The sequence below is a fragment of the Rhinopithecus roxellana genome, chromosome 9 (assembly GCF_007565055.1).
Source record: "Rhinopithecus roxellana isolate Shanxi Qingling chromosome 9, ASM756505v1, whole genome shotgun sequence".
Taxonomy (NCBI): domain Eukaryota; kingdom Metazoa; phylum Chordata; class Mammalia; order Primates; family Cercopithecidae; genus Rhinopithecus; species Rhinopithecus roxellana.
Window position 1 is genome coordinate 58,301,667 of NC_044557.1, and position 19,249 is coordinate 58,320,915.

At 38.4% G+C, this 19,249-nt stretch overlaps 1 protein-coding gene across 1 annotated transcript in view; it reads right to left on the reverse strand.

The window, feature by feature from the left end:
- RAD54B (RAD54 homolog B) overlaps positions 1–19,249 on the reverse strand; it is a 100,673-nt gene that overhangs the window by 67,679 nt on the left and 13,745 nt on the right. Inside the window, exon 3 of the mRNA XM_010358616.2 lies at positions 16,114–16,282. Coding sequence (XP_010356918.2) covers positions 16,114–16,282 — 169 coding nt within the window. The remainder of the gene's footprint in view (positions 1–16,113; positions 16,283–19,249) is intronic.

Here is a 19,249-nt window from a genome sequence, read left to right on the forward strand (position 1 = left end):
CTGGAGGACATTATGTTAAGTGAAATAAGCCAAGCACAGAAAGACAAATACCATATGTTCTCTTTCACATGTGGGAGCTAAAAGGGTGAATCTCATGGAAGTAGAGACTTGATTAGTGGTGGCCAGAGGCTGGGAAGGAGAGGTAGGGATTAAGAGAGGTTGGTTAATGGGTACAAAAGTACAGTTAAGCCTGGCACAGTGGCTCATGCCTGTAATCCCAGCACTTTGGGAGGCCAAGGTGGGCAGATGATGGTGAAACCCCGTCTCTACTACTAAAAATACAAAAAATTAGCCAGGCGTAGTGGCAGGCGCCTGTAGTCCCAACTACTCAGGAGGCTGAGGCAGGAGAATGGTGTGAACCCGGGAGGCAGAGCCTGCAGTGAGCTGAGATCGCACCACCACACTCCAGCCTGGGCAACAGAGCAAGACTCTGTATCAAAAAAAAAAAAAAGTGCAGTTAAATAGAAAGAATAAGATCTAGTGTTCAATAATATAATATGGTGACTACAGTTAACAACAATTTATTGTATAGTTCAAAATATTAGAATTGGGATGTTCCTAACATAAAAAATGTTTGAGGTGATAGATGTCCTAACTACTCTTGTAAAAGAAAATTAAAATCTTAAGACCCCAAACTCATTATACCAAAGAGAAAGTTAAACCTAGAAAATTAGTCACGCAATGCATTTCCTTCCTCCTCTTCCCCCCAGAGCTATAATTTCACAACCCTGTGTCATAGCATTACATGTTAAGTTAGGGTCCCGCAACGGGAAAAGGACATATATCTCCCTCACAAATTTCTCACAAGAAAATCCCTTCCTAGTCACTAAACCTTTCAGGGTACATACCCACCCACCTATAAAACCAGCACATGCCAATTGTAACCTTGGGTGTGCAACCTAAGTTTAACTCTTAAAACTGAGTTCTGTTAAATCTCACACTGACAATGTCAATTACAAGCTTACCTTCTTAGGTACAGAACAGAGACAAGACAAAAAATCACTCCTTCGATCATGTCTTTTGCAGGGACAAGGATGGAGTTCGAAGCCATTATCCTCAGCAAACTAATTCAGGAACAGAAGACCAAATATCGCATGTTCTCACTTATAAGTGGGAGCTGAATGATGAGAACGCATGGACACGCTGTGGGGAACAACACACTGGGGCCTATAGGGATGGTCGGGAGAGCATCAGGAAGAATAACTAATGGATGTTGGCTTAATACCTACGTGATGGGATGATCTGTGCAGCAAACCACCAGAGCACACGTTTACCTATGTTAACAAACCTGCATACCCTGCATGTGTACCCCTGAACTTGAAATAAAAGTTTAAGAAAAATAATAATAGTAATAACCCAAGGGAACAAAATTAAATTATAAAAAAAAAAAAAAAAATCACTCCTTTGGCTACCCCGAGATGGATGCATAACTGACTCTTTCCTCTACTCCATCTTTTCAAATGTTTACCTTACCTTATGTAAAACACAGATTTACTGAGCACTAATTAGAGCCTCACAAAAATTTAACCATTTGTCTCACTGCCTCTCTTACCTTCCTTTGTCCCTTCTGCTTGCTCTTTATTCTTCAATACTGAGTTCCAGAAACCCTCTTTTGGAAAGCACAGGTTAACAGACGCTCCTGTGACTTGTGTTTTTTCCAGGTGCATCCTTAAACTTCAGCTTAATAAACCTCTACTGATTGAGTCACATTTTTGGTTAATACACACTGATTTGATCATTACACATTGTATGCATATATCAAAATATCACATGTACCCCCAAAATATGTACAACCATTATGTATCAATAAATAATAAAAATAAACTGTAAAAATAAAAAATATACAAGTTTACCCATTTTTGGGGTCTTCATTTACTTATGAAGGCTCTTGTATCATATAAAATGTATATTAAATAAATTTTATGCTTATGAAATACAATAGAAAAATGGATGTAGAATACAGATACCTTAATGAATAAAACATAAATGTCCAACATACAAAGAACTCAACTTCACAAGTAAACAGGGAGACACAAATTAAAAGATAACAGTAGGTTTTCCTCATTCAATTGGCAAAAGTTAAAAAAGCTTAGTAACGTGGGTTGAAGAAGTTGGGAAAATAAATTCTCTCATACACTAATGATGGCAATCATTTTGGAAGGCAACTTGGCAGACCATATTAAAGTGTAATGCAAACACATTATGATCTGACAATTCCTGAGAAATACTTGCATATGTTCACAAGACCACATGCACAACGACGTTCACTGTAGAGGTTTTAATAGTCAAAAGAACACTAAAAACAACCTAAATTAACTATGATGTATTCATACCATTGTATACTTTGCAGCAATTAAAAAGAATAAGGTTCTAAAATGAAAACAAAAAACATCCAAGGCAAACTAATGAGAACTGTAAATAATTCTTGGCAAACAACAACTCCATCCAAATTCTTGCTCTAAGAGCCTTGACCAACTAACTCTAGCATGGCTTCTAGTAGCCTAGCCCACCTCCACTCAGCCCTGGAATACCCAGCCTTCTTTTGAGCTCCAGTCTGGAGAAGTTCAGGGCTATCAAAAGAAGCTTACTGTTTATTCTAGCCAATACCTGACTATAGGCCCCTGACCTTCCTTTCTTAGAGCACTAACTAAGAAGAGTTTACAATTGTGAATTCTTCCTCTGTCCCTTTGAGATGTGTATGAATCTCCTACAACTCAGCAGTGTCTTTCTCAAGAACCAGAAAGCCACTCCTTTGAAATGTAATCATCAGGAAGGTTTGGATCTCTGTGTTCCAGTCTCTGTGGGAGGACAGAATCCTAATTTTGATAACTGTCAGGTAGCAGGCACACCTGACCCACTCACATTTACAGTGACCAACTATCTTAGCCTGGAGCTGCTATAACAAAGTATCATAAACTGGGTGGCTTATAAACAACACAAGTTTATTTCCATGGTTCTGGAAGCTAGGAAGCCCAAGATAAAAACACCAGCAGATTTGGTGTCTGGTAAGGGCCCATTTACTGGTTCTTAGATGGTGCCATCTCAGTATGTCGTCACAAGGCAGAAGGAGCAAATGAGATCTCTTGGGCCTATTTTTTTTTTTTTTTTTGAGACGGAGTCTCGCTCTGTTGCCTGGGCTGGAGTGCAGTGGCTGGATCTCAGCTCACTGCAAGCTCCGCCTCCCGGGTTTATGCCATTCTCCTGCCTCAGCCTCCTGAGTAGCTGGGACTACAGGCGCCCACCACCTCGCCCTGCTAGTTTTTTTTTTTTTTGTATTTTTTTAGTAGAGACGGGGTTTCACCATGTTAGCCAGGATGGTCTCGATCTGCTGACCTCGTGATCCGCCCGTCTCGGCCTCCCAAAGTACTGGGATTACAGGCTTGAGCCACCATGCCCGGCCTCTTGGGCCTATTTTAAAGAGTACTAATCGCATTCATGAGGGCTCCACTCTCATGACCTAATTACCTCCCAAAAGGCCCTACCTCCTAATATCACCACCTTTGGGGTTAGGATTTCATATAAATGTGGAGGAAACACAAACATTCAAACCACAGCACCAACCCTTTGTAATTTTCACTTTCCTGACTCTACTTGAGCCCTCAGTTTCTCCACTTTCCATACTCCCTCATTCTCCCTTTAAAAAGCCCAGTCACGACTGCACAAATCATGGAGCTCAGCTCTTTCCCCTATTGCCAGTAGTTACTGAATAAATTTTGTTTTTACCACTTTAATGTGTCTTGATTTTTTTATTCACGAGTGTCAAAGATAAAGCTATAGGTAGATATATACTGAATAACACCATTTATTTGAAGCATTGCACCCACAATAACAGCTGAGTTGTATCTGCAGTATTTTAGATATTTTTCTGAAGAGAATGTATTTAGGTACATTAATTTTTTTTTTTTTAAGAGATAGGACCTCACTATGTTGCCCAGTCTGGTCTTGAACTCCTGGCCTGAAGCGATCCTCCCACCTCAGCCTCCCAAAGCTCTGGGATCATAGGCATGAGCCACCACACATAGGCTTAAGTACATTAATCTTAATGAATTGCATTAATTATTTTGAGGAAAACGTACTGATATCTGAAACTTGAGAATCCTTTTTTAAAATTAATATAGACTGATGGATAAATATATAATAAAGCACATATAGTAAAATTTTAATTGTAGACTTGAGATGGTAGGTTTATGGGTGCCCAATAAAAATTTCTTTCAACTTTTATATAAGATTTTTTAAAGTATCATAAAATGTCCAAAAATTATCATTAAAAAGAAAACATAGCAAGTAGTATATTTTAAACTCTAGCCATCAAAAATGTGCAAAGTTTGAACAAAGTTAAATTTATCAAATAAAACTTAGATAATTAGATGTAATAGTAAAGAATAATTGTGGGGTAGTTTTCCCACAAACTTTTTTTAAGGCACAAAAAGTACAGTGATTACAGAAAATTTTTTCTATATTTCAGGAGGTAGTCCAAAAAAGTCCAGATAAGAATTATATGCCTTATTAATCTTTGTCTTCACCCAGTTCTCTGGCAAACAGAGCCTGATTAAAATGCTGATGTTTCACTTGAGAGGTGCATACACAGGGCATCAAGGGTGAAGAGAAGGTAAACTGAGGCAAGAAAATATATAAAGCAAGGGAAAGTGCTGGCTACCATTTTACAACAAGCTATAAAAATATATAGTAGGTCACTTAACAAATGCATCCACTTGGAGTACTCTTTGTGGAATGTCTCCTGATAGACTACAAAAAGAAACCATACCTCAGAGTAGTCCATGTGGAAAAAGAAATTTATCTGGCAGGTTCCTGCCTGTCTCCTATTTCCCACTGGTCAAAGTCCACCCTGAAGTACACTGCACTTCCATTTTGTGTCATCTGGCCTTCACAGATGCTTAGGATGCTACCTACAAGGATGTGGTATGGTATCATACCCAAGACTGGAAGTGGCAGGAGGAGCCAGACCCTCCCAGCGTATGGTTCATAAATTTAGCTAGATGGTGGCCACCAAGGCATAGGGCCCTCATTCCTCAGATGAAGCAACTGGCTAGCCTCCAGTGGCAGCAGAAAATTCTATGAGGCAGATGGTACCAAGGGACTCTGAAGAGGCATATAAGATTATGTTTGATATAATCACAATGCAACGTGAGAGGAAGATAAGACTTAAAAAAAAAAATCTGCCACATAAAAATAGGGCAAAAACTAGGGTAAATCCAACCCCTAAGAGTTATTCTCAGTTATAGCATTTAAATATCTCACACTTCATCACTGTGCTTTGGTGGTGATATTCTGTGATGTTAAGCAGTCAAGACAATCAAAACCTGGGATTTAAGAACCTTGAAAACCCTCACAAAACTGAAGGAGTCAAATTATAAAATTTACTCCACCCATGCTATATGAATCACAGAACTACTCTATATAATCTAAATTTACATATATCTTCACAAAATAGCTCCCAGCTGTCTATTAAGGATCTCTGTTTGGCCAAGTCTTGTCCTTGGTGTAAAAATATGTTGAACTAAAGGAGCCTCTCTGTCTCAGAAGCTGGCCTGCCCTTTAGATGAATTTTGTATACTGAAAACATTGCTAAGCTACTCTTATTTATTTTAGCCATTCTTTAACTTAATCATTTTATCAGTATAGTTAACATTATGTTTTCTGGTGGCATCTCACAATATTCACTACACTGCTCACTCATTGTGCAGCAGCCAGCAAATTTGGGTGAAATAACTCTCACTTCTAAGGAAGGAGATGAAAAGTATGTGACTGTTTGGTACACTGAGGATTCTCAGAAACTAGTAAGGATTCCTCTTCAAGACGGCAAACTAAGACTGGGATTAGAAAAAAACCCTGGTCACAGGAAAGTGGTCAGTAACAGCACAAAGTTAGGAAATCTTATTTAGTGATTCTGAGTAGGAATCATCTGCCTGTCATCAGATGGATGAGAAAATGCGTGTGGCCACAGTAGTTGCTGGGATCCATCATTTAACATGAGTGGAGCCAGTCTAAGAATGCAACCAACCCTACAGATGACAGATGAAATAAACAGAAAGAAATAGGGTTCATGATGATATCCTTTAAACTGCTAGACCAGTCAGTCCTGAAGCCTGGAATTTCCAGTTATACATGCCAATAAAAACCTTTAATTATATAAGCTAGTATTTTTATTGATACTTGAACCAAAAGCATATTAGCTGATATAAAAAAATATATTCTTTTTGGTTATTTTTTCTTTATTTCCCTTGTGTTTTCTTCCTTGCCTATGTTACCTTGCTCAAATTAGCACTTCTCTGACATTTTGTTTTTAAATGAAGATTCAAATGAAAGACAAGATAGGAAGACAGTTTATTCTCCAAAAAGTACAGGCTGAATGTCACTATTATTTCAACTATTCTACAGTTTTGGTTATTTTTTTGTCTTTCTATTGAGCTATGATTGTACCACTGCACTCCAGCCTGGGTGACAGAGCAAGATCCTGTCTCCTCCGCCCCACTCTCCCACCAAAAAGAAACAGGAGATAAAAAATGTTGGCAAGAGTATGGAGAACAGGGAACCCTGTACACTGTTAGTGGGAATGAAGATTGGTGCAGTCATTATGGAGGTTCTTAAGGAAATTAAAAATAGAACTACCATATGACCCAGCAATCCCTCTTCTGGGCACACACCTGAAGGAGATGAAATCACCATCTCAAAAATCTGCACTCCCGTGTTCACTGCATCATGGGAGTGTCCACTCCAGATAAATGCATCCATTGGCAGATAAATGGAATAAAAAATGTGAGATGGTGTGTGTGTGTATATATATACACACACACATACACATACACAAAATAGAATATCATTCAGCCTTAAAAAAGGAGACCCTGTCATTTGCCACAACATGGAAGGATGTGGATGACATTATGCTAAATGAATTAAGCCAGACACAGAAAGAAAAATACTGCATCTCACCTTATATGTGGAATGTTATTTAAAAAAAAAAAAAAAAAAAAGGCCAAACATACAGAGATAAAAAACAAAACAGTGGTTACCAGAACAGAGAGGTGGGGTGGTGGGGGAGGAGGGAGAGGAAATCGGGAGATATGCATCAAAGGATACAAAGTAGTGGATATGTAGGATATCTAGGGATCTAATGTACAACATGAAGGCTATAGTTAATAAAATTGTATTAGGCATTTTGTTAAGTAGATTTTAGGTACTCTGGTCACACACAAAAAACAGTATATGTGATGAATAATAATTTGCCTCACTATGATTACCATTTTACTGTTTCTCTATATATGTATGTGTGTGCACATGCATATACACACATATGCACACATACACATATATATATATATCTCCCATAACATCATGTTGTAAACCTCAGTTATGCACAATAAAATTTATTTTAAAAATATTTTAAATTGAGCTTTAATATTAGGTCTTATACCACACCCTTCCCCCCGCCCCCCTACGCACACAGACAACCCTCTAGAACCCATGTTGATTAACTACTGCTCAATATCCATTATCATCAGGTTGTTGCCTCTTCCCTTGAGTGACCCATCTAAAAAATAAATGCTTTATATTCTGGCGGCCAGGCATGGTGGCTCACGCCTGTAATCCCGGCACTTTGGGAGGCAGAGACGGGCGGACCACCTGAGGTCGGGAGTTCAAGACCAGCTGACCAACACAGTGAAACCCTGTTTCTACTAAAAAAAATACAAAACTGGCCAGGCGCGGTGGCTCAAGCCTGTAATCCCAGCACTTTGGGAGGCCGAGGCGGGCGGATCACGAGGTCAGGAGATCGAGACCATCCTGGCTAACATGGTGAAACCCCGTCTCTACTAAAAAAATACAAAAAACTAGCCGGGCGAGGTAGCGGCGCCTGTGGTCCCAGCTACTTGGGAGGCTGAGGCGGGAGAATGGCGTGAACCCGAGAGGCGGAGCTTGCAGTGAGCCGAGATCTGGCCACTGCACTCCAGCCCAGGCGACAGAGCGAGACTCCGTCTCAAAAAAAAAAAAAAAATACAAAACTTAGCCAGGCGTGGTGGCGGGCACCTGTAATCCCAGCTACTCAGGAGCCTGAGGCAGGAGAATCGCTTGAACCCGAGAGGCAGACGTTGCAGTGAGCCAGGATCGCATCACTCACTCCAGCCTAGGTGACAGAGTGAGACTGTCTCCAAAACAAAAGGAAACGCTCTATACGCTGGAGAGAATTTGATAATCCAACCTCCTAGAAATAGCCCTGGTAACACCTCAGTAGTTTCAAACATCCTTCAGGATGATTTGCAAGGTTGCATATGAGAGAATCAATATTCAAGTGACCAGGACCTTTTTTTAGTAGCCTGATTCTTATTCACTTCCATCCACGGCAGGAATTCAAAAGAACAGTCCCAGTGTACAGGTTTCCTCAAAAGCCCTTCTTTATCCTGATAACTAGGATAAGAACTAGAAGGCAAATTAGTTAGGGGAGAATTATCTACAATGGTGTAGTTTTGAAAGGAAAAAAGATACACCTATCATGTTTCCCCCTCTTCAGAAGACTGGACTGCTAACTGACTGTCCAATAGTGTGGATCAGAAACAATGCTCATACACCCAAAAGCCATAAAACCTATTATTCCCTAACCCAAGTCATCATAAAAGAGCCCTAAAGGACAAAGGATGATCTTCTCAATACTCAATTGTCTGTGGAGAATTTTCTATGGGGAAAAAGACACAGTGGCTCTGAATATTCAATATCTGATTCCTTGCAGTTATGTCTAGATTGTTATATAAGGAAGTAAGAGTCACTAGAAAAGAAAACATATTCACCAATCAACTGGTCACAAATTTTTAAAAATCAGTTTCTATTCAAATGTCCCTTAAACCTCAACCATAATATCAAAGTCTCTTTGAGACTGCATGACAATCAACTACAAAATGAAATAGCAAATTTTGCAAAAGGTTGACATGATAGGTACTTGGAAAGAGACTGACTTGAATATCAAAGAATTTTAGGCCCGTAGGAAAAGTTAAGCAATCCACAAATATTTTGCAAAAACCCTATTTATGATGGTGCTAAAAAAGTCAGATATAAACAAAAGAAGTTTTATCATGTCATAGTTTCTGTGAGAAAAAGTATAACTAACTTCTGTTCAAATAAGCACTTTTAATAAGGATATAAAATCTCAGCCAGGCTCATGCCTGTAATCCCAGCACTTTGGGAGGCCGAGGTGGGCAAATCACTTGAAGCCAGGAGTTCGAGACCAACCTGGCCAACATGATGAAACCCCATCTCTAGTAAAAATACAAAAATTAGCCGAGTGTAGTGGTGCACGCCTGTAGTCCCAGCTACATGGGAGGCTGAGGAACAAGAATTGCTTGAATCCAGAATAAGACTGTCTAAAAAAAAAAAAAAAAAAAATTTACTATTAAATGTGGTCCCTTTTTGAAAGACTGGTTAAACAGAAATGAAATTAATAGGTAAATATATTTAAGATAACAATAACCAAATTTTTCACTATGAAAGAAGGGGCTGCAAACTAAAATGAATCCTGGGGTACTATATCAGAATTGGAGGTATTGGTATGAGCTGGTGGTTTTTAATATTTATAGATAAATATAGATGTAATCATATATAGATTTCCTAGTTTTGACTGCTAGAAGAACTAAAAGCAATAACACTGCAGTATCAGTGAATACACCTAGTGGTCAGTTCTTGGTTTTTAAATACACTTCTCCACCAAAAAAGAACTAGGCCTCTTGAATGATTTCTAGACCTGGGACAGGAAAGATCTTATTGTGCCAGAAGCACAAAAACGCTCAAAAATTGATGGGGATTGTCAAAAGGACACAGGAGCCCTGGTAAAGGGACTCCATTGGCCAAATCTGAGACAATCTGAGCATCATAATAAATAAGAGATTATAACCCCCTGAATAAAACAGACATTTATGAATCCATAAAAATTAATTAACAAATAAATGGGGAAGAAGGGAAAGCTCTTCCTTGCAACAGAATGCCAACTAATAAATACAGATGGAATGAGAAAACTAACATTTGGCAACAATTATAGTACTAAATTTCAGGTAAGAATCAGCAGTTTCAAAGTAACTCTCCATAGATACTTACTAATTTCGAAGGTAAAAATAATTTTACAGTGAAGAAACCCTGTTGCCACCAATTTATCCAAATAATCAAACTTATTATCACCAGTAATGAGATAAACTGACATCATGTGCCTTCTGATGATATATTAAGAACTATTTCTGTGATATTTCTGCCAAAAATGTGTAAACTAAATCTAATTATAAGGAAATATCAAACAAACCCAAACTGATAAGCATTCAACAAATGACTGGCCTGTACTCCTTAATTTAAAAAGTCACAAAATATAAGCAAAGACTAAGAAAATGTTCCAGATGGAAGGCAACTAAAAGACATAATGACTGAATATAACACATATCCTGGTCTAGCAGGAAAAAAAAAGTTTATTCATTTTTAAATTCGTTTCTGCCATAAAGGATATTGTCTTAGTCCATTCAGGCCGCTAAAACAAAATACCATAAACTGGGTAGCTTATAAACAATAGAAATGTATTTCACACAGATCTAAAGGCTGGGAAGTCCAAGATTAAGGTACTGGCAGATTCAGTATTTGGTAAGGGCCTCCTTTCTAGTTCATAAATGGCACTGTCTCCTGTATCCTCACATGGTGAAAGAGGAAAGGCAACTCTCTGGGGCCTGTTTCACAGAGGAATTAATCTCATTCATGAGGGCTTCACCCTCCTGGCCCAGTCACCTCCCAAAGCCCTGACCTCCTAATATTAATACCATCGCATTAGTGCTTAGGTTTCTACATATGAATTTTGGGGAAACAGAAACATTCAGACCATAGTATTGTATCAGTGTTAATATCCTGATTTTGACTGTTGTACTTCTATACTTTATTATACAGTAGCCTGTCCTTGTTTAGGAAACACATACTGAAAAATTTCAGGTGATGGGGCATCATGACAGTATTCTTAACTAGTTCTGAAACATTACACATATACATACAATACACACAAAAATGTTAAATTTGTGAAAGTTTTTTATACTATCCTTAATTTTTGCTTTCTATTTTATTTTATTTTTTTTTTTTGAGATAGAGTATCACTCTGTCACCCAGGCTGGAGTGCAATGGTGCGATCTCGGCTCACCACAAGCTCTGCCTCCTGAGTTCACACCATTCTCCTGCCTCAGCCTCCTGAGTGGTTGGGACTACAGGCACCTGCCACCACGCGCAGCTAATTTTTTGCATTTTTAGTAGAGATGGGGTTTCACCATGCTAGCCAGGATGGTCTCAAACACCTGACCTCATGATCCACCCACTTCGGTCTCCCAAAATGCTGGGATTACAGGTGTAAGCCACAACACCCGGCCTACTAACCTTAATTTTTTCTGTAATTTTTAAATAATCTTTAACATCAAAAAGTTTAAATTGAAAGCACAACAAAATAAGATTGTTTAACTTAGATTGTCAAATATCAAAAATATAAATACATACTTACGTATAGATTGAGCATCACAATACATAATAAATGCATTCCTCATGCATTGCTGATGAGAGTATAAACCTGTACTAACCCCTGTAGAAGGCAATTTATCATTATCCATCAAAAAGGTAAAGGCACATACCTTGTGATGAGTATCCTACTCCAAGGTATTTATGAATATAGTATCCTATATGTATATATTATATAGATATTTATTGTAGCTTTGTTTGTAATAACAAAAGATCCCAAACAAACTAAATATCCATTATTGAGACATCAGTTAAGTACATCTGGCTCATCCACACAATGGAATTAGTTTTAAAAATAAGATAGTTCTGGCTGGGTGCAGTGGCTCACGTCTGTAATCCTAGCATTTTGGGAGGCTGAGGTGGGCAGATCACTTGAGGTCAGGAGTTCAAAACCAGCCTGGCCAACATGGTGAACCCCTGTCTCTACCAAAAATACAAAAAAATTAGCCAAGTATGGTGGCAGGTGCCTGTAATCCCAGCTACTCAGGAAGTCGAGGCAGAAGAATCACTTGAACCCGGAGGTGGAGGTTGCAGTGAGCCGAGATCATGCCACCGCCGAGATCATGCCACTGCACTCCAGCCTGGGTGACAGAGCAAGACTCCATCTCAAATAAATAAATAAATAAATAAATAAATAAATAAAGTAGTTCTAAATGTATTGACAAAAAGATTTCAGTGATATACTGTTGCAGTAAAAACACAATGTATAGAACAAGGAAGCTAGTGAACAATTATTTAGAAGGAGAAAAAATATATATATACATACATGTTTCCAAATATGTAGAATACTTCAAAAAAGACATACAAAAAACTAGTAACTGGTTACCTCTGGGGAAGGGAAGTAGATAGCTAGGTAACGGGGAAGGGAGACTTTTTACTATATTCTTTTCTTGTTTGTTTGTCTGAGATGCAGTGTTGCTCTTTTTTGCCCAGGCTGGAGTGCAATGGTGCAATCTCGGCTCACTGCAACCTCTGCCTCCTGGGTTCAAGCAATTCTCTGGCCTCAGCCTCCCAAGTAGCTGGGATTACAGGCCTGCACCACCACACCCAGCTAATTTTGTATGGTTTCACCATGTTGGCCAGGCTGGTCTCAAACTCCTGACATCAGGTCATCCTCCTGCCTCGGCCTCCCAAAGTGCCGGGATTACAGGTGTGAGCCACCATGCCCAGCTGACTTTTTACTATATTCTTAATGCCTTCTAAGTTTTTTTTACCATGTGCATGCATTACCTTTAAAAAAAAAAAAAAAAGTCACAATGGATTATATATTGTATGATTCTCTTTACATAGTATATCCAGAATAGGTATATCCATAGAGACAGAAAGCAAATAAAGGAGAGTGACTGTTTAATTGATCTTGGGTTTCTTTTTAGAGAAAAATGTTCTGGAACTAGATAGAATTGACAGTTGTACAACATTGTAATTATGCTAAATGCCACTTAATTGTATACTTTAAAATGATTAAAATGGTGAATTTTATGTTATAAAATAACATAAATGATATGTTATTTATTGTATTGGAACATTAAACTATAATATTCCAATAGCCTCTTTGTGGCTACTTGACTTCCCTGAAGCACTGTGAAGCCAAAGACAGCCAAGGGACTCAACTACAGAAAACTATAAGTTTCTCAGGATCTCTTCATTCAGTCACAAAATGGTTTTGAATCCATGCAGTTTGATTTAAAACCTTAACAAAAGAACATTCCTGCCTTTGTATGTCACAGTTTTGTGAAGGAGATTCAGGTAAACAGGTAACAGAAGATGGCATAGTCTCCTCTCACAGTTCTTCAGAATGAGAAAGAATCAGAAAGAATAAAAAAACTTTATCTTCTTCTAAAGAAACTACATAGCTCTGAATATCCAAGAGATCTGGGGCTTCCTGTATTCATTTCGGAGACTCCTGTAACAAACTGGGTGGTTTTAAACAACAGAATTTATTTTCTCACAGTCTGGAAACCAGAAGTCCAAAATCAAGGTGTCAGCAGGGCCATGCTCTCTCTGAGAAAGTTCTAAGAGAGAATATTTCTTTGCTTCTTTCTAGCCTCTGGTGGTTGCCAGCAATCAGGGGTGGTTATTCCAATCTCTGCCTCCATCATCACATGGCCTTTTTCCCTCCGTGCTTCTATCTCTTTCTTCATGAGGACACCAGTCATTAAATTTAGGGTCTACTTTAACCCGGTATGACTTTATCTTGATTATATCTGCAAAGACCCTATTTCCAAATAAGGTCACATTCATAGGTACCAAGGCTTAAGCAGACTTTAACATATATCTTTAGGAGACACAATTCAAGCTACTACATTTCCCCTCTCCCAGAATTTGGTTTTTGAAAGCCCAGGCTCAAAAACTAGATTGTTCATGAAAAGAAAGACCTGTGGAGCTTAGATCAAAAAAGACAGAAGTGAGCCCTATGGCCCTTCTACCACAAAACCCAAAGAAATCACATTCCCTAAGCTTTGGGGGCAGTCATTAGTGGTAGACCCACATCTTCATTTTCACACAAAGAATATTATCTGCAAACACATAGCATTATGAAAAGACTCAAAGTGTCCAGTGAATTCAAGAAAGTGAAAATGTATTTATCAGGGCTCTTTCAGTTGAAAGAGAAACCAAACTCAAACTAGCTTAAGCAAAAATGATATTAACAATGAACTAAATATTATTAATTACTATTAATCCTGTTTGGTATAATAACAATGTGTGGTTATACAGGAGAAAACATTTATTTCAAGAAATACGTGCTTAAGTGGCTAGAGGTTAAGTGGCATGATATATGCAACTTATTTTCAAAAGGTTGAGGGGAGTGCATCTACACAGAGAGAAAGAAAGAAAGCACACAAATGAGGCAAAATGTTAGTAACTGGTGAGTTTAGGATGTTAATTGGATCATTCTTTCAACTTGAGAGTATGTAGGTATATTTCAAAATAAAAAGGTGATGGGGAAAAAGACATATTTTATTGAACTGGGACATAAAGATTTGTAGTTCATTTCAAGGTGGATTAGATGTAGAATGAAAAAGATGTGAAAGGGTGAGTAGATACTAAACAGGTCTCTCATCTCTATGCTTTTCTATATACTACATCCCTCTCCAACAATCCACCATAGAGAACAAAACATTTCAAATAAAGCTCTTTTCCCCAATTTAACCTCTCTCTGAACAAGAAACAGGAGGGTATCAGGAAGTTGGCACAGGTTCCCCAGTTCACTGAATGTACTAACCAGAGAAAGGATTAAGGGATTAGGAGTTGAGTAAATTAACTCCCTCTTTATTTTATCTTAACTCTTAACTCCCTTCTCAAATTTAGCAGGGAAGAGAATGAGAAACTACAGTAGAACACAAATAAAGCCCAAGATTAGTAATATAAAAGGTATTATATTCCAGAGTCTAAATGTCATTTTCTGATGAAGAAATTAGAAAAGAACTGGGCATCCATGGATCATTATCTACCTCGGGCTTAAAGCAGAAAAGAAAACCTGGGAAAACAGAATAGTCACCTAACAAGGATAGAAGCAAGGAAGGAATAAGTGGGGAAAACAGGGAGGAAAGAAGGGAGAGCAAGTCAGTAACACAAAGCAGCGGCTAAACTGCCATGCCCAGAGCTGTTCCTAGGGATCTTCCTAGGAGCAGCTTTCTCGACCCTATTTCTCAACTTAAGTCTTTCTCGACCTTGTTCTGACACTAGTCACAGCTTTTGAAAAGTTATGAGGAGCACATAAATGGCACCAAGATAATGGCCAGTTAGGTAAATACAGAATTCCTTTCTGTCCCAACAAGATACAAACCTATTCACAGGTAAAATTCATTAATCATCAGAAAGTCCAAGAACTTCCTTCAAAATGGGTAAGTGCTTAGGGCACTCTGTTGATTTGCACTGGTACCAAAAGGATGGCAGTTACTATTCTGTAGCCCAATAGATGAGGCCAGCTGGCTGAATCTGTTCACTCAACCAAAATATGAATAAAATGTAATTTGGAAAAACACAGTCCAATGATGGCTTTCACAAGACCAAATAAACATCTATGAACCATCTTTATTTTTTTTTTTTAGTTATCTAACAAATAGTGATCTCTCACAGATACAAAAAGAACCATAATCATTATTTTAACTCAGTTCAACAATATAGGGATGGAGCATTTGTTAAATGCTTGCTTTTCATGCAAGTATGTGTCTTAATAATTCAACTCTTATTTGAAGTACTCCAGACTCTAATGAATTAACAATTAACTAATTTCAAGTTCAACTCTCCAATTTTAGTCCTATTAACGTGCTTTTTAGAAAAAAAATTTTTTAATCCTATCTTTAAACACAATCTTGGTGCCTGAGGAAAAGATCACATTTGACCAAGCTTATAATAAACAGTCTTAAGCATACATCTACTATAAAGTACACTTTAATCACACAGTTATTAATCCAATCACTAAAGATAAATTATGAAAACAAAAAACCGGAACTACCAACAATCTAGTGGTATTACATCAACAATTTTGTAATATAACATATTCATTCTTAAATCATCATTTAAAGAATACTATAATACTATTGGTTAAGCATAAACCTTATCAATAAAAAGCAGTCTTACCTGTATGAGGTAGATCTAATGTTGCCAGTGTAGGTGCTTCAAAACAGTATTTTCCACTGCAATTATCTATGTAGTTAATTTCTCTAGTACTTTCTTCATTAGGCAGATTTAAACTGCATATTCTAGGATCACTTTGTGATGGGAGAAAGGTGTTATTATTTGCAGCACCCTAAAAGAAACAAATATATATTTAAATCAGAAATCAAACCTAATTTTCTGTATTTTCTGTATTTTTACATACAAGATTCTAATTTAAAATACGAGCTACCAGTTACATATATATATATAAAAATTAGAACTAGATATTTAAAAATAAATTAATATCTGCCAGACATGGTGAGTCACGCCTGTAATCCCAGCACTTTGGGAAGCCAAGGCGGGTGAATCACTTGAGGTCAGGAGTTTGAGATCAGCCTGGCCAACATGGTGAAAAACTGTCTACTAAAAATATAAAAATTAGCCTGGCGTCATAGCAAGTGCCTGTTATCACAGCTACTCGGGAAATTGAGGCAGAAGAATCACTTGAACTCAGGAGGCGGAGGTTGCAATGAGCCAAGATTGTACCACTGCATTCTAGCCTGGGAGACAGAGGGAGACTCCATCTCAAAAAAATAATAATTAATTAATTAAAGTCTAATTTTTATTGCTTGTTTTTAGAACTATTTTAAATTACGCTACTAAAAACTGAAAGATATGACAGAATGAAAAATTATGCTTATAGTATATTTTAAACAACATATCAGAAGTTTTTAAATCGTAACATGCCATTCTCATAATAAAATACTTTTTCTTATTAAATTTCTCAATACTAAAATCAATACTCAAATATTTTTAGGTGAGATAATGGTAATGTCACTATGTTGGGTTTTGTTAACGAGCCCCTACCTCTTTTTTTAAGATATGGGGTCTCAGTCTGGTACCCAGGCTGAAAGAGTGCAGTGGCACGACCACAGCTCATTGCAGCCTTCTCAACTCCTGGGCCCAAGGGACCCTCCCACCTCAGCCTCCCTAGTAGCCGGAACTACAAGCATGTGTCACCATACCCAGCTAATGTTTTTTACTTTTTGTAGAGATGGGGTCTCACTATGTTGCCCAGGCTGGTCTTGAACTCCTGGCCTTAAGCCATCTTCCTGCCTAGGCTTCCCAAAGTGCTAAGATTACAGGGGTGAGCCACTGCAGCCAGCCTTAAAAAGCCCTTATATTTTAGAGATATATTCTAAAAATTTACAAATGAAAACATATTCCTGGAATTTGCATCAAAATAAGTAGGGAGGGACTCGAGCTGGAGTGGAAAAATAAAGATGAAACAAGAGGCCGGGCGGGCGCAGTGGCTCAGGCCTGTAATCCCAACACTTTGGGAGGCCGAGGTGGGCGGATCACTTAAGGTCAGGAGTTCAAGACCAGCCCCGCCAACATGGTGAAACCCCGTCTCTACTAAAAATACAAAACTTAGCCAGACACAGTGGTGCACGCCTATAATCCCAGCTGCTCAGGAGGCTGAGGCAGGAGAATCACTTGTATCCAGGAGGCAGAGATTGCAGTGAGCCAAGAATGCACCAGTGTACTCCAGCCTGGGTGATAGAACAAGACCCTGTCTCAAAAAAATAAAAAATTAGGCTGGGCGCAGTGGCTCACACCTGTAATCCCAGCACTTTGGGAGACCGAGGTGGGTGGATCACAAGGTCAGGAGATCGAGACCAACCTGGCTAACGCGGTGAAACCCCATCTCTACTACAAATACAAAAAATTAGCTGGGCGTGGTGGCGGGTGCCTATAGTCCCAGCTACTCTAGAGGCTGAGGCAGGAGAATGGCGTGAACCCGGGAGGCGGAGCTTGCAGTGAGCCGAGATTGCGCCACTGCATTCTAGCCTGGGCGACAGAGCGAGACTCCGTCTCAAAAAAAAAAAAAAAAAGATGAAACAAGATCAATCACGGCCAGGTGTGGTGGCTCACACCTGTAATCCCAGCACTTTGGGAGGCCAAGGCAAGCAGATTCCTTGAGTACAGGAGTTTGAGAGGAGCCTAGGCAACATAGTGAAACTCAGTCTCTACAAAAAATACAAAAATTAGCCAGGCACGGTGGGGTGTTCCTGTAGTCCCAGCTACTTCGAAAGCTGAGGTGGGAGGATGGCTTGAGGCCAGGAGGCTAAGGTTGCAGCAAGCTGAGATCACACTACTGTACTTCAGCCTGGGCAACAGAGCCAGACCCTGTCTCAAAAAATAAAAATACAAAAAAAGATCAGTCATGCATTTTCAATTGTTGAAGTTAGGTAATATGGACAAGGAAGTTCATTATATGCTGTTTTCTCTTTTTCTGTATATGTATGGGTTTTCTATTGCTGTTGTCTCAAATTACCAAAAATTTGGTGGCACAGAACAACACAAATTTATCATTTTATAGTTTCGTAAGTTAGAACTCAGGCTTAGGTCTTACTGCATTAAAATCAAAGTTATCACCAAGGCTGCGTTCCTTTCTGGAGGTTCCAGAAGAGAATATATTTCCTTGTCTTTTAAAATTCTAGAAGCCACCCAAATTCTTTGACTTAGCCCTCTTCCTCCATATTCAAAGTCAGCTATGTCACATCTCTCTGCCCCTGCTTCCCTAATCACCATCTCTTTCTCTGATCCTCTTCCCTGTCCCTCTTCCACTTCCAAGGACCCTTACGATTATATTGGGCCCACTCAGATCATCCAGGGTAACCTCCCCATCTCAAGGTCCTTTACATTAATCACATCAGCAAAGTCTCTTTTGCCATGTAAGGTAACACAGATTCCAGTGATTAGGACATGAACATGTCTTTAAACATAGACAGAATTTTTTAAAAATAATAGAAACTCACAACAGGCAAAGTTGTCATGTTACTATAAATACTCATCTTAATAAACTTCATGGCTAGTAAACAAACATCCCAAAAAAAAACCTATCTGATAAAATCTTTTTTTTATTTTTTATATCTGATCAGATTTTAAAGTAAGTCAACTAATGAAGGTCATGAATTTTCTTTTTTGCAACATTTTATTTTGATATAATCTCAAATTCATGGAAACATTCCAAAAATAGTATTCCCAGATACCTTTACCCACATTAACCATTTGTTTACATTTTTTTCCATTTCCCTCTTTCCCCCTTTGCTCT